We start from the raw sequence: 25678 nt of genomic DNA, 5'->3' as shown, positions 1-25678 counted from the left end.
ACTGCCCCGGTCACTTGCCGTGACCTCCAGCCCGTTCTTCCAGAGACTGCCCTGATCACTTGCCGTGACCTCCTGCCCGTACACCCAGAGACTGTCCCGGTCACCTGCTGTGACTGCCTGCCTGGTCGCCACCCGCTCCCTTACAAGGACCGCTCCCTTGTATAGTAGCCCAGAGGTTCCGCCTCCCAGACCCGTTACATATAGGAGCACATCATGTATAGGAGCACATAGTGTATAGGAGCAGATCATGTATAGGAGCACATCATGTATAGGAGCATTTCATGTATAGGAGCACATCGTGTATAGGAGCACATTGTGTATAGGGGCACATTGTGTATAGGGGCACATCATGTATAGGAGCACATCATGTATAGGAGCATTTCATGTATAGGAGCACATCGTGTATAGGGGCACATCATGTATAGGAGCATTTCATGTATAGGAGCACATCATGCATAGGAGCACATCGCGTATAGGAGCACATCATGTATAGGGGCACATCGTGTATAGGGGCACATCATGTATAGGAGCACATAGTGTATAGGGGCACATCATGTACAGGGGCATATCATGTATAGGAGCACATTGCGTATAGGAGCACATCGTATATAGGGGCACACTGTGTATAGGAGTAAATCATGTATAGGGGCACATCGTGTATAGGAGCACATCATGTATAGGAGCACATTGTGTATAGGAGCACATCATGTATAGGAGCACATCGTGTATAGGGGCACATCATGTATAGGAGCATTTCATGTATAGGAGCACATCGTGTATAGGAGCATTTCATGTATAGGAGCACATAGTGTATAGGAGCACATTGTGTATAGGGGTACATTGTGTATAGGGGCACATCATGTATAGGAGCACATCGTGTATAGGAGCATTTCATGTATAGGAGCACATCGTGTATAGGGGCACATCATGCATAGGAGCACATCGCGTATAGGAGCACATCGTGTATAGGGGCACATTGTGTATAGGGGCACATCATGTACAGGGGCACATCATGTATAGGAGCACATCGTGTATAGGAGCACATCGTGTATAGGAGCACATCGTGTATAGGAGCATTTCATGTATAGGAGCACATCGTGTATAGGGGCACATCATGCATAGGAGCACATCGCGTATAGGAGCACATCGTGTATAGGGGCACATTGTGTATAGGGGCACATCATGTACAGGGGCACATCATGTATAGGAGCACATAGTGTATAGGGGCACATCATGTACAGGGGCACATCATGTACAGGGGCACATCATGTATAGGAGCACATTGCGTATAGGAGCACATCGTATATAGGGGCACATTGTGTATAGGAGTAAATCATGTATAGGAGCTCATAATGTATAGGAGCTCACCTCCACTCATAGCTGGGTTGCAGTTACTAATAACGATGAATGATGAAAGGCGCAAGAACAAATGAACGCAGCTCTTTGGAAGAGCAAGACAATACTGTATTATTTTACTGTGCTTTCACCTTGTTTCTAATCTCTGTACTGTAAAACCACAAGTGCATTAATCCTGCACTGTGATATCACATTGTGCATGATGTTTGTATTATTAATTAGCTTGTTTTCATTGTAACAGTGTGGTACATTATTCCTGTACTGTGTCATACTATGTGCATTATTCCACTATTGTGACTTCACTGATTTCTGAGCTGTGAGTTTACATAGTTAATTATTCCTATTCTTATGATATCCCTATTTGCATTAGGTTTATCCAGTGACATCACCATGTGCATTATACTTGTATGGTGTCATCACTATGTGCATTGTTCCTCAGCATTAGGAAAAGACACGTGGCATAGTTTGGAGACCAAGTTAAAGAAGCACTCCTCCCATCAAAGGTTTTATCCTCTTAATATATTGCAATCATCATATTATATAGCACTATGTATTTACAATTGCTCTTTTTGCTAATTCTTCTCTTTTCCATTAGATCTATGACATTTTGTGATTAAATATCGACTAGCTGAATCCTTCTAAGCTCTATGTAGAAACAGGAGGTCAATTTTCCTGCATTAGTCATCATTAAAACTACAATTATAACCCACTGAAAGTCCATGGCAGGGGGCAGGAGCAGAGCAACTGGGTCAGGAATTGAAGAGGGAGGAAAAGAGACTTCCTCTTTTTACACAGAGCTTAGAAGGATTCATTTAGTCTGTTTTTAATTACGTGATCTCATAGACCTAATGGAAAAGAGAAGAATTAACTGGGTAGAAAGGCAAAATGAGCAATTGTAAGTACACAGTGTTGTATAATATGATGACTGCAATATATTAAGAGGATACAAATTTTGATGGGAGGAGTGCTTCTTTAATCATAAGTATTTTCTTTTTCTGAGTGTTGTAGATTAACATGATGGATTGTAGTGGAACTTTCTGAAGTTTACTAAGAGGCATTATGACTACTTGTTACATTCCTGTTGCTGAGTGTTCACACAAGTACTACCCTAAGAGGGTATCTAAACAATACAGTATTCTTACAAAGCTCATTATATGAAAGTTAGGCCGCATCCAAGATGTCCATTAGGTGAATGATTAGGTGGCTGACAGCTACAGTGGGGGGAAATAAGTATTTGATCCCTTACTATTTTTGTAAGTTTGCCCACTGACAAAGACATGAAGAGTCTATAATTTTAAGGGTAGGTTAATTTTAACATTGAGAGATAGAATATCCCAAAAAAAAAATCAAGAAAATCACATTGTATAAATTAGATAATGTTTTTGCATTTTGCAGTGAGAAATAAGTATTTGATCCCTCTGGCAAACAACACTTAATACTTGGTGGCAAAACCCTTGTTGGCAAGCACAGCAGTCAGACATTTTTTGTAGTTGATGATGAGGTTTGCGCACGTGTCAGGAGGAATTTTGGTCCACTCCTCTTTGCAGATCATCTCTATATCATTAATGAAGTTGGCCACAACTTTTTATTATGCCCCCAATGTATCCCCCCGGGGCCCATAAGTGTCTTTGTAATTACCTTCTGTTGCAGTTTCTGCCTGTGAGCGGCGCTATCGGTGGCCGCTCACAGGAATCACGTGACCCGCCACTGATGTCACGTCAAGTGAGGCGTGACATCAGTGACGCGGTCCCCGCGGTGGATGCTGGGTGTGACGCGCCGGGTAACCCTGCCCACAACCCAGCATCCACCGGTGGAAGGCAGAAGACAGAGACCCCCGGCTGCATCCGGAATCATGACGTGACATCAGCGGATGTCAGAGCCGGCGGCAGCTGGGGGTCACGTGATGCCTGTGAGCGCCCAGCGATATCGCCGCTCACAGGCAGTAACTGCAACAGAAGGTAATTACAAAGCCACTTATGGGCCCCGGGGGATACATTGTGGGGGGAATAATAAGTAGTGGACAACCCCTTTAAGATTTTGAGGCTGTCGCTTGGCAACTCGGAGCTTCAACTCCCTCCATAAGTTTTCTATGGGATTAAAGTCTGGAGACTGGCTAGGCCACTCCATGACATTACTGTGCTTCTTTTTGAGCCACTCCTTTGTTGCCTTGGCTGTATGTTTTGGGTCATTGTCTTGCTGGAAGACCCAGTCACTACCCACCTTCAATGGTCTTAAGGCCCCGTCACACTTAGCGACGCTGCAACGATCCTGACAACGATACGACCTGTCAGGGATCGTTGCTGCGTCGCTATGTGGTCGCTGGTGAGCTGTCAAACGGGCAGGCTCACCAACGATCAGGCGAGCAGCGACATTGTGGAAAGAATCTTTCCACGATGTCCTGCTCCTGGTTACGAGCCTGCTGAAGCAGGAGCAGGCTGGTAACCATGATAAACAGCGGGTTACTAGGGGCACACGAGCTCCTAGTAACCCGTTGTTTATCATGGTTACCACTCTGCTACGGTGAGCAGGAGGTTACCGCTCACTTTAGCAGGCTCGTGGCCATGATAAACAACGGGTTACTAGGTGCGCGTGTGCCCCTAGTAACCCGATGTTTACCATAGTTACCAGCCCGATCGCTGCTCCCGCTGGACACACACAGCGATGTGTGCTGACCAGCGGGAGAGCAACGACCAAAAAATGGTCCAGGACACTTTGCAGCAATCAGCGACCTCACAGCAGGGGCCTGATCGCTGCAAAGTGTCACACATAGCGACATCGCTGGTGAGGTCGCTGTTGCGTCACCAAATCCGTGACACAGCAGCGATCTCGCTAGCGATCTCACTATGTGAGACGGGGGCTTTACTGCGTGAAGGAGGTTGTTGGCCAAAATCTGTTGTAGGGGATCAAATACTTATTTCTCACTGCAAAATGCAAATAAATTTATCTAATTGATACAATTTGTTTTTCTTTATTTTTTTTTATATTCTATCTCTCAATGCTAAAATTAACCTACCCTTAAAATTACAGACTGTTCATGTCTTTGTCAGTGGGCAAACTTGCAAAAACAGCAAAGGATCAAATAATTATTTCCCCCACTGTATGTCTGCTGACTTCCTTGTAAACATATATGTACTACTTGGCAAAGTGCAGGTTTACTCAATAGGTACAGGGCTTTCACTACAATAGTGCACTAGTTTTTTACCTTGCTTTTCCACATTCAAATTCATCACATCATCTAATATGAAACTGACAGATATAGTATATCAATATGTGTTCATCAGCTTGGAGAAAAGTACATTCACAGGTCTATTGTAGCTAAATCTAATACACTTGATGCTAGCATACCCATATATTTTTTCTAAAGTCACATATAATTCTTGGTTATAGAGATTGCTGTTGACTTTGCTTACAAGTTGAAGTCTTTGGTGACCAGCAGATATTTGCATTTCAGGAAAAGGGGAATAACCAGGATAGATTTCTATTAGCCCACTGCAAATATTTCCTCCAGTGTAAGCGTCGTCAGAGGAGTCTACACTACAGATGTCTTTCACCTTTACCTTCTGCCTCTCCCCTATGTAATGAGAGCTGTATGTATTATAATATAATGTAATTACTAGTAAATATATTACCCGCATAATAGATCATTTTAGTAATAGTGGGCCCAAAGGACCAGCAAAAATAGCCCCTTTTCAGAGCAAATCATTTGCCACTAGGCAAGGAAAAGAATGGATAGACAAGTCCAAATAAAAATCTTCAAACTTTATTCCATTAGATTGAAAATCCTTCTGAAAACGGTAGATAGAATCTCACTCTGATGCATTTTTGCCGTTGGACTTTGGGCGATAACGCCAGAAACGTGCCAGAATGAGTTTCTATCAGGGCTGTGGAGTCAGTGTCCATTTTGGTGGAGTCTGAGTTGGTATAAAATGGACCGACTCCGAATGCTAAAATATATAATAAATTGGGTACAGTAGTACAATGAACCATAGACAGAAAAAATACCCAATAAAAGTTAACTTTTAATAATTATCCTTAAAAGTGTACTCTATAGTACAAGTGAGAAAAAACTACACATATATCTCAAAAACAGGATACCATGTAAGGAGAATATAATATGAAATTAGCAATTAATTCAGACAAACTTACCCTGGATAGCACCTAATAAGATTGCTCTCCCTACCTAACAGCGGAGTGTTTTTCACCCTAAGGTTCAGATGGTGTCCCCGCTCCTCGGAGGCTGTCCCTCTCCTTTCCCTAGGTATCCCTACACAGTCAAAAGATGCCACACACATACATATAAATGGACCAATTGTAGACTATTCATGTCATAATTGACATGCTCAATATAAAAAATTACAACAATACCATATCAGTGGGGAGTGGGCAAAAATAGATATAGTTGCACAAATAGAAGGTTTTTGTAGCCCACTAATATAAATAGATAGACATGTGTACCAGTCAGAGCAAGTCCGAAAAAAATATTAAGAATATTTTCATCCCCAATCAAACTAGGATTCAAGCAATGCCATAAATGATATCAATTAGTTGGCCTTTAGTACAATGACTAAATGTAGTCAATCCACAATACAAAATTTCCCAAAGCTATAATAGCAATATTCCAGACATCAATGTTATAAGATTCCTCAGACTGGTGTAAAGTCATCCGCAAATAAGGTTATAATTAATCCCTTTGTCCCAACCCACTGGAATAGGTAAAAATGTGTACTAGTCAGACCAAATAAGAAATAGTAATACACTTATCTTAATCTCTAGTCCATCTGAGATTCACACAGTGCCTTGAGTGGTGTCCATTAGATGTCCTTTTTTATATACATAACTGAATATAGTCAATCCACAATTCAGAACTCCCCAAAATAGTAACAGCACTCCAGGCATCAATTTTCAAGGTCCCTCAGACTGGTGTAAAATCATCAGCAGTAAAGTTATTCCTTAGGATTAGTCCCTTCGTCCCTACGCGTTTCACCCCCTACTCAATGTGGGGCTCATCAGGGGACAAGAAATATTAGAGGAGATGAGCCATAATAGATGCCTGCATAATAGCTCCTTGTATACCGGAGTCCAACCGCATTGTACAGTAGTACAATGCAGAATGTGCTGTAAATGTTTTCAGAAGAGTTTGTGAAAGTTATGAAATGTCCTATAAATATCAGTTCTGCTCCTGATCTAAGGATCTCGGCTTTTAGTTGAGATGAATCTGTGCTGCACTTTATGTACATGCTGAGTAGTGAGGCAGCGCTGGGGAGTCAGAGTCAGGGTAATTGAGGAGTCAGAGTCGGAGGTTTGGCTTACTGACACCACAGCCCTAGTTTCTATCTACCCTTTTCATGATCCAATGCAATAAATTTTGAAGATTTTCATATGGATGTGCAGATCCATCCTTTTTCTTGCAGTGTTGGTCAGCGGTTTGGATTGACACTCATAGCGATATGAGCAGGCTCGTCTATAACGGCACGCTCAGGCTATTTTTTGCTTGAACTTTTCTTTTGACACTTGCCACTAGGCTATTTGTCTGGGCTGATTCGCAGTACTTCCTGATGAGAAGCTGTGTGTGTACAATGATAACAAGGTTTACAATGTAATTAAAAGTGGATGTCACATGTTATGTAGAGATGAAGTGTGCGGCCCTTGGGATGATTTCCATTGGTAGGTCCAGCATAACACTGGTCGTATTTATGAAATTGGAGTGATACACACAAGACAAGAATTTTGATAATGAGAAAGAGTTACTTGCAAAGAAAGCTTACAGTAACTATACTGCTGATCGGTGACTAAGCAGAATAGATTTCTAGGTTTAACAATGCATCAGTCATTGCCAAAAAGCCACTATCTGTCTGGATAGACCAAGACATAATAATCCAAGCACAGGATATTTATCCTTCTGTTTCTTAATCATGTTGTTTACCAAAACTAAAAATCCATGAACACTGCACTAACAATAAGAACTGGCAGGAACACTCAAGACATAATACGGTCTGGCCATACATAAGGTTCCCCAATGCCTGATTTACTATAGTGAAGGCACAAAGGTAAAGGGACAATATTACTATGATGCCTCTATTTACAAATATGGAACAGAAATGATACAATGTTAGTCTCTCTCTGATGAGTGTTTATAAGGCTCTGTTGATGTCTGCGATGGACACTTCATTGCAAATCCAGCCAAACATACAGGATAAGATACCACAACATGTGGCACTACTTTTTTAGGTAACAGGACAGACACTGTGATAGAAATCTAGTGGACCTCACTTTAGTCACCAGGGTGCACTGGGTGCTGGTGATGTCTGTCACTTCCATAAATCAGATGTGACACTTCCATTAATATCATTCTGCTTTTATGAAGGGGCAGAACAATGGAAATAACAGATACAGGTGTGAACTGCAGCTTACCTGCTCTACCTCAATGATGTCCTATATACTGCAGCTTACACTTAAAAGCAACCTGTTATGTGTCAGGATGAGAACGTATCAGATCTGCAGGCAGAATGTTGCATTGATTAGGAGGAACTGCTCAGATTCATAGACATTTTTATGTGGGAAAAGCTTTAGTAAAACATGTACTTTATTCATTGAAATCCCTGGCGTTCATATGCATGAGCCCATGCGTGGTCCTACTAGTGACTGACAGTCTTCCTCTTTGCCTGTACATGCAGAGATAGCTGTCAGTCACTAGCAGGACCGCCCACTGGACTCATGCAAAACCATGAATTTCATTGAATAAAATACAAGTTATACAGAATCTTTTCCAACAAACCTATAGATATCATTCTGCTCGGCCTCTCCTTCTCTATACCATGCTGTCCACAGATCGGACAGCATGTACAATGTGACAGGTTCCCTTTATATAGATTCTAAAGGAACAGTGATCCAGGTATCTCCTGCACAGGCCTACCTGTAGCCTACTGAAATAGAAATAGTTGTGTATATTTTCACATTCAGCCCAGAGATATGCCATTTACAACCGGAATGTGTCAGTTGTGACACCAATTATATATGTACATGCCCACTGGTGTTTTGTTTTATTGTTTCATTCTACAGCCTTACAATAACACTTCATATGTAATGTAATATGTAAAACAATGCAAACATAAAAAGCTGTTGGTAGTTCCACTAGGGATAACTAGTAGATGAGACTCGCATATATGACGCCTCCGAATATGACGTCACTGGATCCAATGAGCAGCTTCTGTGTTTCTAGGAAATTATAGGTTTTCGGCAACACATATATCTCTTTATATGCAGCAGATGACAGTGGCATGCTTTCCCTAATCCCCCTGAAAATGGGGTCAGAGGCATTTACATAACTCCATGGGGTAGCTTAGACATAGGAGACTTACAACATGACCTATAAAACGTGAACCCTCCACAACTTACCAATTCTCCAAAATGGTCATGCATACCACCTCCCTCACACCCGGATTGCCGGCCTTGTCCAGGCTACAGTTCTGGAGATTCCATGTAGCCAACCTGAGCACAGGCTTCCCTTCCCTAACCCCACCAAAGACTTCTACAGCAGGTCTGGTGGAGATGAGCTGAGTTGGTCCTCCAGGTGGGAAGTCCAGGTCTTCACTCTGTAAGCTTAGAGAGGTTGGACTAGGATGAGGTTTGGCCATGAAGTGTAAGCCTCCATTAGTGTGTGTGGATGGAGGCCTGGACCTCTGGACGTAGACTTGGTGCCTTACTTTATCCAGAATTGATATGGTAACAGAGTCCACCTTGGCCAAGTCCTCAATGCTTTTCAAAGGGCCTTGCTGAGTGCGATAGTGAATGATGTCCTGAGCCATCTCCTCGGATACCCCTCTGAGGGTCATCAGCTGGGCAGCTGTTGCAGTGTTGATGTTGATCCTGGCAGCAGACAGGTGCCCACTATGGTGCCCATACTCCGTGTCCTTCCGTAGAGAGTTGGGTGAGTGCTGGGCAGAGCCACTCTTACTGCTCACACAGATCTCAAACTTGACCTGCTCCAGTTTAGCAGCCCCCACCCCACTGACCAGTGCCAGGTCCTCCACTTTCTTGAAGCCCCCGATGTACTCTCTGTACTCCACGATGTTCTGTGCCACCTGCCTGGTCACCCCGGGCAGGGTCATCAGCTCCTCCTCGGTGGCAGTGTTGATGTTCAGCCTCTCCTGACTCACCAGGATGTTGCTGAAGTTACAGGCTGCGCTGAACTTGCGGTTCTTCTGACACAGGTCGGAGGGGTCCTTAGGGATGGAGCGATGGCAGCCGAGGTTCCCCCCCATCCTGCGATCCAGATCAGAGCAGATGCTGCAGTCTGGACGGTGCCGATCCCCTGATCCGAGGATCTACATGCAGGAGCGCAGAGTATGGGAGACCGGAGGGGCAGCTGCAGCGGTGACACCAGGAGCCATGTGCAGTGATGTCCTGATGACGGTGTCCTCGTATTCCGGTGATATTCCCCGCAGATGTAGAGGAGAGCCCCGGAGCAGCATCCCCAGCACAGACCTCTGAGCGCCGCTCCGCTCCTCACAGCTGCAGACGTACTCGTGCAGGCCACGCCTCCAGCGCAGGCTCCTCCCACTGCCCTGCTCCCGCCCCGCCCTTACCTTCTGTGTCTGGCTCGGGCTGCGCTCAGTGTCCCGCTCCGTCCTGTGCACACAGTGCGGCTCCGCCCTGTCCTCATGTACCTTGCTGTCACCGGGCACAGCCGTCATCTCTACTCCGCCTCCACTATACATGTGTGTGCTACTTGTGTCTGACGTTTCCCGGCTCAGCACCGCAATGTATTCTGTTACTAGTGATAGGTACAGAAAACTACATCCGTGCAAAACTCGGCTGCTCTAACCTGTGTGAGGAGCAATGGCGCCCTGGGGAGTTTTTGCTGGAGTTTTTCATTCACCAAAGCATTTTTGTAGTTTTTTTTTTGCAGCCTTTTGATTGGACAGTAGGAGGAAACCTGGAGAGCTGAAGTGAGCTATAAGTTGGTGTGCATGTAGTACGTACGCGCATGTTCACACTGGTCACTAAACAGAACAGATACCTTGCAGTAAATAAACAGAAATAGTGCATGAAAGTAATATCGGGCGCTTAATTAACATAATTTTGATCAAAAAAATGAAAAATCAATTCAACCTCGTCATGGTAACCCTATTCGGGACGGTCCTAACCGCTAGTATTAAAACCTTACTGTATGTCAAGTGACGTACATGTGGATAAGGGCAGAGAAGGACTGAGACCCCACTAGTGGTCACACAGGCATGGGGAACTACTTGAATATAATGTCCAGCTCCAAAAAAAGGTTAGGGCTATCCTGAATAGGGTCACCATGACATGGTGGGACAGCTTTTTGCATTTTTTTGATCAAAACTATGTTAACTAAGCATCCTATATTATTTTCACGCAGTATTGCTGTTTATTTACTGCAGGGTATTTGTTTATTTTTTATCTTGTTTTTTTTTTCATTGGACATTGCCTAGTTTGTAGCATTTTCCATCAAGAGATGCTTGAAAAAAAAAAGACTTGCACTTCCTTTTCTCCCACCAGACTTTTTTTTGAAACCTTAAAGGAATTTTCCACTACTTGGACATCCCCTTCTTAATCCTTATGTTTCCTCCTTGTAAAATAAAAACACCTATACTGTCGGCGTTGTTCCAGCAGTGTCGGCACTGGCTCTCCCAGGGATCGCGGGACATCATGTCACATACAATAGTGAATAGGGCTGCTCACATGTCCATGAAAGCGAGGAGACATGTCTGAGTTTGATCCAACTATTGGATCAAAATCGCAAATGCAGGTCTACAGGACCATGAAAAAAATCAAACAGCACTTGAATGCAATCTGAGTACTATCCGCATTTCACGGAATACCAGATAATAAAGGACAGAAAAACTTTTTTTTTTCCCATCCGTAAAACAACTGGTGACACTTGGACTGAACTCTAATGGTGAAAACTGACACACTGACCATACTGTGACCAAAAAACACTGATGAAACTCACGATTTTCTCATACAATAAAATGACTGACGCCTGTCAGCTCGCTTAATGTTTTTTTGAACTGATCAGACATGACTTAGGCTACACAGTTTTTTGAGGAATTTTTTGAGCGGAAACTCTCCAAATTCTCCTCCAAATCTCAAAACTTCTCAAAAACTTGGGGCCTGATTCATTTGCAATTTTTTGAATTCACTTTTCTCTTTTTGTCTTGTGGTATTTTTTTACTTTTTTTGCACCAAACTCTTTGGTGCCAAATTCATGCAGTTCATGAATTTGGTAACAAATTAAAAATGACATTTATTTCTGCCTTTAACTGCTTTTTTGTGACTTTTCAGCATGAAAAGATCTAAAAAGCCAAAAAAAATGTGCCAAATTGAAAACTCCAGAGACCTTACTCCAGTGGGGGACTGGAGTGAGACGCACCAAAAAAATGTGACTTTTACCAAAATTAATCTGTCTAAAACATCTGGATAAGTAAATTTATTGCAGAAAAATAAAAAAGACTTAAAAAAGAAAGACAACTTTAAAAGTAACACAAATGTATCGAGAATAAGGATCAAAAACTAAAAGCACTAAAAAGGAGTGAATTATTCCAGAAAACTGGAGAACCAACAGTGATGAATCGGGCCCTTGAAGCTTCTGCCCAGTTTCTGCTTTGAAAACTCGGGAAAACGACTATGGCCCCGATTCAGCATTGCTGTTTCTCCAGTTTTCTGAAGAATGAGTGGCTCTGGAGCTGCGCTCAGTAAGTGACAGGACACCGCTATTGAGCTGCAGCTCCGGAGCGGCTCATTCTCCCCGGTTCCTTGGCAGCAGCGGTCGCATGGATTACAGCGGGGGGACACCTAGGAGAGGTGAGTACATGGGTTTTATTACTTTATTCTTATTTTTACACAGGTGAACGCTACGGGAGCAGACTACTACTACCCTCATCATGGTCCCTGCTGGTGCTGATCGCAGCGCCGGCAGGGAACCATAATGACGGCAGCGTTCAGCACCCGGCGCTTGGGAACAGCGCTAACTCTAGCGCTGATTCCCAGGCGCCGTCCACGTGATCCTGATGCGGCACATAGTTGCCACACGTGTGGGACACACGGGACACGGATATCTCCGTTACCGGTTTTTCCAGTACCGGAAATATCCAGACGTGTGAAACCGGCCTTAGGCCATGGCCCCACCATCAGTATTTGGTCAGTATTCGGTCAGTATGTTTTCTCTGGAGTGGGAGCCAAGACCAGGTGAGGAACAATCAGAGAAAAAGTATAATAGAAGAAAATGCACCAATTCTACATTTATCACCCACTCCTGGTTTTGTCTCCCACTCCTGAGAAAAAATACTGACCAAATACTGATAGTGGGGCCGTGGCCTAATTCTCAATACAGTTTGTGCCACTTTTAAAGTTATCTTTCTTTTATAAGTCTTTTTTTATTTACCCTCGACAGCTTTGCTTATCCAAATGTTTTTGACAGATTCATGTAGTGCGAAAAATTAACAATTGTCATATTTTTTTCAAGTTGGCACAATTTTTGTCACTTTTTAAAGTATTTGCATTTTTGTGCTGAAATGTTGCAAAAACAGGCTAAAGCAAAAAATGAACAGCATTTTTGATTTTGCGACAAATTCATGACCTGCCTGTGAAAAACATTAGCGAATACAACAAGGCAAAAATGAAAAGTGATTTCAATAAATCACAAATCATGAATCGGACCCTCAGTGTGCACATAGCCCAAGACTAAGTACACACTGTGTTCATGGCCTATGTTGGGTGCCTACACTCCCAGTCAGGAGGGACACCTAAGGATCTGTTCACCATAGGGACCTGCTGTATTGTGAAAAATGTTTTCCAAATAGTATAGGTGGCTTGAGCGCACAGTCTGCTGCTCTTTCCTAGAAAGTTAGACAGTGTGCAGACACATATCTGCCAGACAGAGAAAAAAAGAGCACACCTTTAGCCAAGTACATTAAAACTCAGTTCTTCACACTCCCTGACATTTAATTCTAGTACACATTCCCTCTCTTAGGTCAGTGGGGATAACTACTATATTTCAAGAATGTGAAATGTCAAAATAATACTAGAGATAATGATTTATTTCAAGCTTTTATTTCTTTTATCACATTCCCTGCGGTTCAGAAGTTTACATACCTGTGGTTAGCATTTGATAGCATTGCCTTAAAATGATCTAACTTGACTCACACATTTGGTGTAGACTTCCGCAAGCTTCAAACTGGTGTAAGTGAGTTAGGTTTGTAGACCTCCCTGCTTGCTTTTTCAGTTCTGCCCATAATTTTTTTATGTGATTATGGTCAGGGCTTTGTGTTGGCCCCTCCATTACTTTAACTTTCTTTTGCTTAAGTCATTTTGTCAGAACTTTAGAAGCATGCTTGGGGTCATTGTCCATTTGGAAGACTTATTCGTGTCCAAGCTTTAACTTCTCAGCTCAGGTATCGATATGTTTCTTCAGTATCTCCACATAATTTTCCTTCCTCATTATTTTTGCAATGCAACAGCCCCTCCTGCAGCAAAGCACCCTCACAACATGATGCCGCTACCCCCATGTTTCACAGATAGGATGGTGTATTTTGGCTTGCAACCTTCACCCCTTTTCCTCCATATGTAATAATAGTCATTATGGCAGAACAGTTCCATTTTTGTTTCTCAAGATCAGAGGAAATTTCTCTAAAAAGTAAGATCTTTATCCCCTTATGTAGTTGCAAACTGTAACCTGGCATTTATTAGTTGGTTTTGGAACAAAACGGCCTTTCAGTCCATGTCAATATAGTTCACGTTTTACTGATAATACTTTGGTAACTAGATTGTGAGCCCTTGTGGGCAGGGTCCTCTCTCCTCCTGTACCAGTTGGTGACTTATTTTTGTTCAAGCTACTGTACTTGTTGTCTCCTTTTTCGCCATGGAATAAATGTCGCTATAATAATAATAATAACTGTTTCCTCCAGCTTCTTCACAAGGACATTTGCTGTTGTTCTTGGGTGTGATTTGTATTTTTTGCACCAAAGTATGTCTCCTTCCTGAATGGTATGATGGTTGCGTGATCCAATCTTAAACTTTGAGATTATCGCTTGAACTGATGAACATTTGTAAATTGCTGCCATGCATGTGCCATGTGTCTGATTTCTGATATGTTTTGATTTTCCATGATATCAGGCAAAGAGGCAAGTAGCTTTGAAAGTAGGCCTAAGATACTGCAACATGTCCACCTCCATTTAACTCATGCCATCTACATCGGCAGAACCACTGTGCTCAGTGTTTGGCTGCAATGGTGATAATCATTGTAGTCATGACATCACTGCTGCAACCAGTTATAGCCTTGAGCCTCTACAGATCACAGGTGCTGGACATGGGAAGGGTGAGTACCATCTGTGTTTGTTGTTTTGAAGGTATAAGAGCTTTTGGGGACACTTGATCGTGTTAAACCCATTCAACTTATATTGGAAATTTAGCATCCTGTGCAAAGTAGACATCCAAAATAACCAAAGAGGGGTATGGAGGATCTTAGTTATGAAGAAATACAAAAAAAAATAATAATTTATTCACCCTTGAGAAGAGACTTCTAACGGGGGACATGATTAACTTGTACAGGTGCATAAATGGCCCATACAAAAAATATGATCAAACGCTGTTTAATGTAAAACCCCTTCAAAAGAGACAAGCATACTTTACAATGAGAACTATATCTGTGAAACAGCCGACCTCAGGAGCTGGTCACATTGCGAACTGAATGGTTTAAAAAAAAGGGTTAGATTTTTTTTTAGACATAAATACTTATGAAAAAGTGTAGCACTCTTGTTCAGACTGTTACTCTTTATGGCAGACTGGATCATGCATTATGGAGATACCTATACCCCATTATGGAGGTACCTACCTATACCCCATTATGGAGGTACCTATACCCCATTCCCTTTATCCTTTCCCATCCCTTGGTTGAACTTGATGGACACGTCTTGTTTTTTTTTTTCAACTATACTAACTGTATAATTATAACTTGCTAAAACTATAGTTTGTTGACCTGGATTCTGTGCTGCAAGGGATCAATGTGGGTTTTAATTACTTTAACATAAGTATATGTAAACTTATGACTTCTATTGTAGCCTAAGTTGAAATTTTGTACTATATATCGTGCAAGGCATGGGAGCCAGCAGTGTTGTGCATATTGGGCAATGGTCCCTTATGAGTTGCTCAGGTGCCACACATGGCTCACGGCTTTGCTTTGTGGCAGACATGACAATATGCACTTGCAAGTGACAATATTGCAGTCATATTATAGTCATAATACTGACCACCCAACAGTTCTAATATTAGTATAGTTATGGTATTTACTTTTGAATTGAAATATATATCAGAATTTGTCCCTACATACTTAATATGACTCACCTCAAATATTGAGTTGAATTTGACTCACAAGGTCCAAAAAGCTGGGGACTGGCACAATAGCGGGCTTTTAAGTTGACCATGGGGAATATTATACTGTACAGTGAAATAATGAGCTCTTATTAAAAATGATGAATATATATTTTTTATTTTGTATAAATCTTATAGTGTGTTACATCTCTCACCAGTGGAGTGAACCCTACAGTAAAACCGCAATTAGTTTTATTGATGGCTGAATAGAGGTACAGAATCTAAGGACTGTGTTTCTGTTCTCCACTCTAGAAGTCCCACAATCAAGGGGGATATTGCCTTTTCAGTCAGATTCCCAGGCACCTGTCCAAAAAGTAGTCGCCAATTGGCAGTGGGCGCACTATAGAAATGTCCAGAGAAAAAGGCAGAACAGAGTTGAATCAAAACCGGGAGCCAATACCAGGGGAGCAATAAGCCAAAGGAGTAAAGAGAGAAATAACCAGAAGACTAGCCAGAGGTCAATAACCAGTCAAACAACATGGAAAAGGTGAAAAGATGAAAGCCTGAATCCAGGGGAGGTCGGAGGTCAAAAAGAAAATACAGGCTACAGGTAAATATCCATACTTATCCAGGCAATGGTCCACAGGCAAATTTTTCATGCCTGTAGCCAGAAGGTATTCAGAGTGGGTCGGTTGCCATGGTATAACTTTATAAATATGGAGCTTGGAAGCAGAGAGTCAGTAGCCACAATGATGGATCATTGGTTCTCTATCCCTCTTTCTGTGGCTCCCATGCTTATGGCAGCAGCACATACTTTTGTGGCAACAAAGGATGTTATAGCATGACTGAAATATGGCGCAAGCTTAAAAGCTGTATCACTGGCAGTAGAGTGCTCAACAAAAACAAATGTGTCATGCAAATTGCACTAATTATACATAATCCCTTTTGAATTCACTCACATTGTTTTCTTCCTAGTGTGTTTTACATTCTGTTCCTCTTCCTCTCTCCCTCTGTCTCTTTTTAAGGCCCCCTTCAAATGTCCATGTTTCCAGTTCGTGTGGTGTCCATTTTCACACGTACTGGAGACACTTACACATGCACATCCATTGTAATCTGTAGGGCTTTCACACAGACCTTGTGTCCATGTGAAACACATGGAGACATGTCCATTTTTTAATGGCAGCATGGGTCACACGGACTCATACAATTCTATGGGTCCTTGTAAAGGACATACCGCACACAGATTACATCCGTGTGACATCCGTGCTCTGTTCGTGTAACACGTACTGGAATATAATGCACTCAAGAAATTACATATTTTTAAGCAATTTGCAAAGATAATAGATAGATAGATACTAGATAGATAATAGATAGATACTAGATAGATAGATAGATAGATAATATATATATGTATAGATAGATAGATAGATAGATAGATAGATAGATAGATAAAGCAGAAAGTTGTGAGTTTATATTATCAGGCTGGGAAGGTCTCTGGTTATTGAGCCCTTCCCAGGCTAAAAATACCAGCCCGCAGCCGCCACAGAAGTGAAGCACCACATGAGATGCTCCAAATCTGGCACTTCGCCTTGCCTCTTCCCGATTACCCAGGTGCGTTGGCAATTAGAGTAATGGTTTTTGGGGCTGATAGCCTTAGCCTACAGCCACTGTCAGGTCCCGCTGCGCAGCCCGAGACCCAGTGACTCTGAAGAGTGCTGACGTCAGTAACATTACCACTCTTCAGACATTCCGGGTCTCGCGATGCCTCTGTGTGACCCAGCAACTGTGAAGAGCAGTAACGTTACTGAGGTCACCGCTCTTCAGAATCTCAGCGGGACCTGACAGTGGCTTTACGCAAAGGCTATGGAGCGTCAGAACGAGGCTCCATAGGTTTTGTACGTTGGAATCGCTGGACTACATCAGATTTGGTGAACTATGGCAGGCCTGCGTGGGATTTTTTTCCTTTTTGATTAAAGTGGTGAATGAGAGAAAGAATGGGGGAGTCTTTATTTCAGTATTTTTTTTGTGTGTGTGTGTGTGTGTTTTTTATTACTGGGTTAGCATTGGGCATGTTGATAGACAACTCTCCATTACTAACTCCAGGGCTTGATGCCAGCTGTGTTTTTTGACAATTCACAACTGTCATCAACCTCAAAAATCATTATCCCAATTGCTAATCCAGTAAGGCAATTGGGAAGAGCCAAGTCATAGCGCCAGAATTGGAGCATCTAATGCAGGGGTCTCAAACACGCGGCCCGCGGGCCGCATGCGGCCCCTGAGGCTGCTTTATGCGGCCCGCAGGCACAGACCCCTTGACGATCCCGACCTGGTCCAGGAGGAGCCGCCGACAGCAGCGCTGAATTGCCACACAGAGACTGTTTCCCAGCACTGCATTTCCAATGCCAGCCGCTGGCCAATCAGAGGCCAGCAGCTGATATCTGCGTGTCGGCGCAGCGAGTATGACGTCATTGCCATATGCAGATGTCAGCTGCTGGCCTCTGATTGGCCGGCGGCTGACATTGAAAATGCTGTGCTGGGAGACAGTCTCTGTGCGGCAATGCAGCGCTGCTGTCGGCGGCTCCTCCTGGACCAGGTCGGGATCGTCAAGGGGTCGGACTCTGTGGTGCCTGCGGGCCACATCTGCAGGAAGGCCGCCGAGGGAACGGAGGACAGGTGAGAATCATATTTTTTTTTTTCTATTTTATGTGTGTGAAGAACAGCACAGGGGGCACAGAGCCACAACATGGGGACCGGGATGGTGCACAGAGCCACAAGAGGGGACCTGGATGGGGCACATAGCCACAAGAGGGGACCTGGATGGGGCACATAGCCACAAGATGTGGACCTGGATGGGGCACATAGCCTCAAGATGTGGACCTGGATGGGGCACAGAGCCACAAGATGGGGCACATAGCCACAAGATGGGGACCTGGATGGGGCACATAGCCACAAGATGGGGACCTGGATGGGGCACATAGCCACAAGATGGGGACCTGGATGGGGCACATAGCCACAAGATGGGGACCTGGATGGGGCACATAGCCACAAGATGGGGACCTGGATGGGGAACATTGCCACAGGATGGGGACCTGGATGGGGCACATAGCCCCAAGATGGGGACCTGGATGAGGCACATTAGTACAAGATGGGCGCCAGGATGGGGAACGTTGCCACAGGATGGGGACCTGGATGGGGCACATAGCCACAGAATGGGGACCTGGATGGGGCACATTAGTACAAGATGGGGACTTGGATGGGGAACATTACTACAAGATGTTTTCCATTATTACTATATGATGCTAATTGTAAGACAATATTACTGTATGTGGCCAATTGGGGGAAATAAAATTGTAAAAAAAATAAAAAATAAAATAAAGCATGAAAAAATATTGGGCACTAAAAATGCTGTTTTATATGTAAACTAAAGTAAACACAAAAAAGTGCACGTTTATTATCGCCACATCCATAACGACCCAAGCCATAAAAAAATAAACACGGCAAAAATGTTCAAAAGGTGTATACAAAAAAAATGGTATCACTAAAAATGTCACATTGAACAAAGAATGCGGCCCCCCAAATTCAAATTTTTTCCATGTGCGGCCCATATACCCAGCCGAGTTTGAGACCCCTGATCTAATGTAATGCACTACTTCTGGGGCGGCTGCGGGCTGGTATTTTTAGGTTGGAAAGGGCCCAATAACCAGGGACCTTCACAGCCTGATAATATCAGCTCACAGCTATTGGCTTTACCTTTGCTGGTTTAAAAAATCTAGCTATTCATCTATCTATTATACTTACACATTTTAACACTTAAAAATCAGTAATTTCTTGAATGCATTATATTCTGGTACATGTCACACGGATGGCATACAGATGATGCATATATACACACGGATAGCACACGGATGACACATGGATTGAAAAAACGTAACACGGATGTTGAAAAAAAAGTGCACGGATAGTCAAAACCACGTTCAAATCCCACACGGACGTGTTTTTATGTGCACATGTGAAGGGGGCCTTAAAGGTACCATAGTATTAGATCCACAAACCTCCCAGCATGGTAAAAAAATATCCTGTTCTCATGAAGGATCTAAAACTTAAGGACAGTTTGATAGAAAGCTAAATAAACAGTATTCCCTTCAAAATAACCAGTAATCCATTGAATTGATCTTTGTCTACATTCATGCACAAATGGTCATCTGTTTACTAGTTACGGTATACCTGGTTCTAGGTAAGCTGGGCAACGGTAACAGCAGGATTGATGCCAGAATAGCACCATCAGGGCTTGCTTTCCAGTCTTCCCAGGCTTATTATGGACTGTCCTGGTTATCCAGTGATAAGTGCTCCAATTATGAGTCACAGCATTACTTGTCAGCTACTAAGTAGCTAAAGACAAGTTTTAGTAACCTGTGTGACAGAAACTCCAAAAATTACAGCTCGAATGCTGAGGTTTTAAGAAAAAAACAAACAAACATGGCTGCTTTCTTCCTAAACTAGCGCCCCTCTTACCCAGTGACTGTTTCTGGTATTGCAACTTAGCCTCATTTCCTTGAGTTCAGATAAAATGCAATACCATATGCTGCCCAATAGCATGAGTGACGCTGTTCTTGGAAAAAAGCAGACCATTTTGAGCATTTTCTGATATAAATGTGATTGTTTAAACCTCCAGCAGTAAAATACACAAGTAAAAAAAGAGATTAGTATTTTTTTTACCTGGTTTATGCTATTTTTTCCGGATTAGTTTTTGAACTTATACTATACCACTTCAATTTTGATCATGCAAAAAAAATATATTCATCCTCAATACGTAAAACTTTAAAAGGGCAGATTTTGCTGTGAACATTTAGACATTAAACATATAGATCAATCATTAGCCCAATTTTTTTTTTCTGTATGCCCAAACTAATTAAGGCAGGATATATAACAGCATGCAGATGATGGAAATCTATGGTACAAGCGCTATATACATATATATAAATATATATTAACACACACACCATGAGCCAGCATTCTGACCCTAAATGAGATATATTGATTATGCTCCTTACCCAGGGGGAATACATTTTGTTTTATTGTTGGATATGTCATGGATGTCTCTGGAGTAGTCCCTTATAAATGTGCAGAGTCAGATCCTGTCATCATATAGGGTACTATTCTGTATCTTGCATTACTAGCTGTGTCCCTCCCTCTTCCCTCTGCATGCCGCAGCCTCTAATGACTTACAATGCACCAGTAGCAGCACTCCACTAGACCTTGTTACAACTGCATTAGTCCCCAGTGTTCTTCTCTATAAAACCACAGGTTGACTGAACACAATCGGGTAATACTTTGCTTTGCAGTGAATGTACTATTACATATTTAGAAAGCTGAAATGGGAACGTAAATGTGTTAATAAAATCAATTTATTTTGGTTTCACATCTTTCTTGCTGTTTCAAAATGTCGATCTAGAAATATTGTGACTAGAAAATGGAATGAAATATTTAGTGAATATGAGATTTTTTTTTTTTTTTTTAAATGGCATAAATTTCCTAGTACCAGGACATATTTTACAGTGGAGCTATCATTTTAATTGCAGCAATAGTAATTTAGCCAGTCTGCTGATAATTTAGTGAGGGAGCAGTAGTTTTCACATACAGTAATTGCAGGATCATATTTAGCATTCATGCTGCCCTAGGCACTTTAAGTGATCATGCCCCCTAGTGGTCAGTAAGACTAATGGTATGTGCACACAGTGTCTTTTTCAGGTAGATCCGCTCAGCAACCCCCCCCTGAAAAATATGCTAAAAACAATGAACTCATACACTGCAAATGTAAAGACAACATTCAGTCTTTTCAGTTTTTTTAACCGCTTCAGGAGTCCTAAGAAATGAAGCGGCTAAAAGAAGTGAATGGTCCATAATATGGATGGCTTCTGTTTGGAAGCCGCTTACTAGTTTAATTTAATTCTTTTAATAAACAAAAACTGATGGCTAAAAGATGTTGGAAAAGACGACCAAAAAGAAGCAAAAAAAGTTGCTTCAGGACAAAATGACGACTAGTTGTCCTGAAGCGTCTTCCATTTGAAAAACTCTAGGGATTCGCAGACTTCTAAAAGAAGTTGTGTGCACAAACCCTGACAGTGCCCATATCCTTCAGGCAGTAGTTAAGACCCCCATACATATTAGACTACATTTGCCCAAACCCGCCGATATCAACAGGTTCCAGTGACAGTCTAATGTGTATGAGGGCCTCTTACTGATGATTGTCAGGGGAAATAAGAACCCAGCTTGTCTGATTTCAGACTGTAGATCCTTTTGTTCTCTAAGTGATAAGCTGCTGCCAGAGATGTCTAACAGCGGCTCTCACAGAGAACACAGGAACGCTTGGCAAAGTGAGCGATCCTGTATATGGGAGAGTCGGGCGAGATAGCTGCCAGCCGAACAATTGGACAACTGTCTATAGTGTATGGGGGCTTTAGTCAATTTCTTGTTCAGCTGACAGACCTGCAGACAGTTGTATTTTTAATTCAGCACATAGACCTTATAATGTTTTAGAATCAAGTCTGATAAATTAAATATTACAATAGCTACATCACAGAACTACCGCCAGTACAGTTAAACATCACCAGAACCACCGTCAGTAGAGTAAATCACCAGAACCACTATCAGTACAATAAAACATCACCAGAACCACCGTCAATACAGTAATTCATCACCAGAACCACCATCAGTACAGTAAAACATCACCAGAACCACCGCCAGTGCAGTAAAACATCACCAGAACCTCTATCAGTGCAGTAAAATATCACCAGAACCACTGTCAATACAGTAATACATCACCAGAACCACCGTCAATACAGTATTACATCACCAGAACCACCATCAGTATAGTAATACATCACCAGAACCTCCATCAGTACATGAATACATTGCCAAGCTTAGTACAGCAATCAATTGTAGTGCTAGGTCAGCCCCATATACAATTGTATCACATTAACCTACAACTTCCAGTATGTCCTTAATAATGGTAAGGAGATGCTTGAAGTTGTTGTTTCCAGCCATCATCAGACTGCAGACCATACAGGAACCACAGTACTGCTTAGTCCTAGCCAAGAGCTGTATTAACATTTAAAGAGTAACTGAACTTTTGGAAGATATTTTATATGTTTTAGATCCATTAATTCTCAGCAGGTTGGTGTGAGTCTAAAGTTGGCTCAGTATGGAGAAGGGGCATTATGGGTTGCGACCTGAGACCCCCACCGATTGCTTAAAAGACCTCTTAGAAGTGCACAGCTCAGAAGATGGGACTATGACTTTCTACTCACTGGATCCACTCTGCGCTGTGTGAATGCTCTCTTGTCTTCTGAGCTGCGGTATTCTAGGAAGTCTTTGTTCAGCGACTGGTGGGAGCCTCAGAACTGGGTGACTCACCGATCTGCTCAGAATGGGCATAAAACAAAAATATCCCAAAAGTTTAGATACTCTTCAAAGTGGATATCTCAAGTGTGAAAGTTATTCCCTATCCATAGGATATAGAATAACTTTCCGATCACTGGGGCATCAACCACCATGGTTCCCACCGATCCTGAGAACCGGGTATCTGAAGAGCCCGGGTTGAATGGAGCAGAGGCATCTGCACTACTGCTCCATTCATTCTAATGAGTACTCCAAAAATCAGCAGAGCGCTGTGCTCAGTAATCTCTGGCACTCCCTTTAAGAATAAATGGAGCGGTAGTGTGGATGATCAGTCTCTGCTCCAGTTCTCGGAAACACTTGGGGTCCAACCACCTGCGGATAGGTGATAACTTTCTAACTTGAAACAACCCCTTTAAGGAACATTAAAGGGGTTGTCTGGCAAAAAATACAAATCTGCAACCACTCTATATGACTGCAGAGTTGTGAATCCTACCAGCGCATGCACTGTGTGCTGTGAGGATTTTCTGGTGTCAGCATCGAGAACGGTGGTCATGTGACTGTAAGTAAGCAATATGCATACTCTCGGCCACAATCCGACTAGATGGACGTGACCTCACTCAGTGCAAGTAAATTGAGTGAGGCTGGGCATGTCTAGTCGGCTTGTATCTGGAAGTATGCAAATCATATACTTACAGTCACATGACTGCTGTTCCCGACGTTGACACCAAAAAATCCTCACAGCAAGCGGTGCGTAATGTGAAGATTCATAAGTCTGAAGTCACATAGAGTGACTGTAGATTTGTAGTTTTAGACCAGACAACTCTTTTAACACTGCAGCCGATATTGGGAAACTGATTATTGTTATAAACAGGCTGTCAATCACCCGATGTACGAGCAAAATCGTTCATTCGTTGGGTGAAATTAATTTTAAGCTTACTGAAAGGAAGTCTGTCAATCAAAAATGAAAATTACACTGCATAAAGATTTACATAGGGAATGTAGCACCTACTGAAATAATACCAGGTATATACAGCTTAGCGTAATATTTGTTGAAAAAGTGATTTATTTAACATGCAAATTAAGACACTTCTGTGCTGCTGTGACGTGGCCTATGCCTTGGTGAACTCTTATGACCTAATATTTGAAAATCAAAGGGAACCTGTCACCAGGTTTTCCCCATATACAGTACAGTCAGCACCTATAAGCCCTCTGTTACAGCATTCTGGTATGCTGTCTGTATGTCCCCAATCCCCTATGCAAGGCACAAAAACGAGCTTATATTACACCCACAGACGGCACAGTCCGTTCTGACTGACGCCTCTGGTCCTGATCCTGCACTTGCTCTCTTCTTAAAATCGTTATCTTTCTTCCCTGCTTCTTGGGGATGATGCGTCGAACGTAATCATCAAGGTGTCCCCCAATCTTGCTCCTGCGCAGGCACATTTCTCTATCCTGCCGAGGGCAGAGCAAAGTACTACAGTGTGCATGAGCCATGAAAGGCAAAAGAGCCCTCATGACACATAAGTAAAGTCGGTGCATGTGCACTACTGAACTTTACCCTGACCTCGGCAGGGCAGAGAGAAGTGCGACTGCACAGGAGCACGATGGGGGACACTGTATGGATGACGTAGGGCACGTCATCCACAAGAAGCAAGGAAGGTGGATTGCAATTGTAAGAAGAGAGGAAGCGTTGGATCAAGACCAGAAATGGTCCATCAGACGGGATTGCGCCATCTGTGGGTATAATAAAAGTTATTTTTTGTGCCTTGCATAGAAGATTGGGAACATCTGCAGCGTGAGCATGCCGCCTCGCGCTGGGTCAGGGAGCTGATTGGAGCTTCACTGACTCCAGAAGTGCTGGTGCACTTGGTAGTTCATTTGTATACTAGTCTTAAAAATATATTTTTTTACATCTTGACCCGGGTGCCGCCCTTTGCAACTCACAATCCTAGGCACTGGTTTCCCGGTGCCTAATGGCAAATACTGGCCTGCATAATTGATAAAAAATTTTGCTGTCTGAAACTATGTCACGCAAGGTGTGGGAAAGACTTAGTGCAACACAACGGGAAGAGGGAAAGGGAGCCCAGACTTTAGAGAAAGGGGGGAAGTGGAGACGTCCTAAGTTGATCTAGTGACGCGCCCCCTGGGCCGTGGGGTACTCAGCAGCCGGGCCTCTGGTTGCCGGGGGATATCACGGTAGCTGGCCCGGTCCGTGACCCAGGGCGGTCAGTAAAAGGGGAATAGTTATAGGGGATTTAAGTGTTCGTGACGCCACCTGTGGAATGTGGCTAAGGGGTGCCGCCGCTGCGGAGCAGTCCTCTGGAGCTGGTGTTACGGCAGCAGGGATGGTGTGGCTCTCCACAGGTAGAGCTAGCTCCAGGGCAGCATTGGTTGTAATGAATGGTGGCGCAGGGGAGAGACGGCAGGACGGTCCCAAAGGAAAGACAGACACTCACACGGGGGTAAGCTTCAGTACCGTTACTGGTGATGTTGCAGGCATGGTCCAGGGTACTCCAGGCGAAGGGCACACTTTTGAACTCTCCTCAGTGAGCGGGTAGAGGGCCTCCTGATCCGTTGCTTTATTCTCTAAGCT

The 25678-nt window shown here is 43.0% G+C and overlaps 1 protein-coding gene across 1 annotated transcript in view; it reads right to left on the bottom strand.

Moving 5' to 3' along the window:
- EEPD1 (endonuclease/exonuclease/phosphatase family domain containing 1) overlaps nucleotides 1-9916 on the bottom strand; it is a 161066-nt gene extending 151150 nt beyond the window's left edge. Inside the window, exon 1 of the mRNA XM_073678240.1 lies at nucleotides 8752-9916. Within this exon, the coding sequence (XP_073534341.1) occupies nucleotides 8752-9617 (866 nt within the window). The 5' untranslated portion in view covers nucleotides 9618-9916. The remainder of the gene's footprint in view (nucleotides 1-8751) is intronic.
- Nucleotides 9917-25678: the final 15762 nt, after the last annotated feature.

The sequence above is a fragment of the Phyllobates terribilis genome, unplaced genomic scaffold (assembly GCF_046119375.1).
Source record: "Phyllobates terribilis strain yellow unplaced genomic scaffold, ASM4611937v1 Scaffold_4__5_contigs__length_816908805, whole genome shotgun sequence".
Taxonomy (NCBI): Eukaryota; Metazoa; Chordata; class Amphibia; order Anura; family Dendrobatidae; genus Phyllobates; species Phyllobates terribilis.
This window is presented reverse-complemented; position numbering and strand designations above follow the sequence as displayed.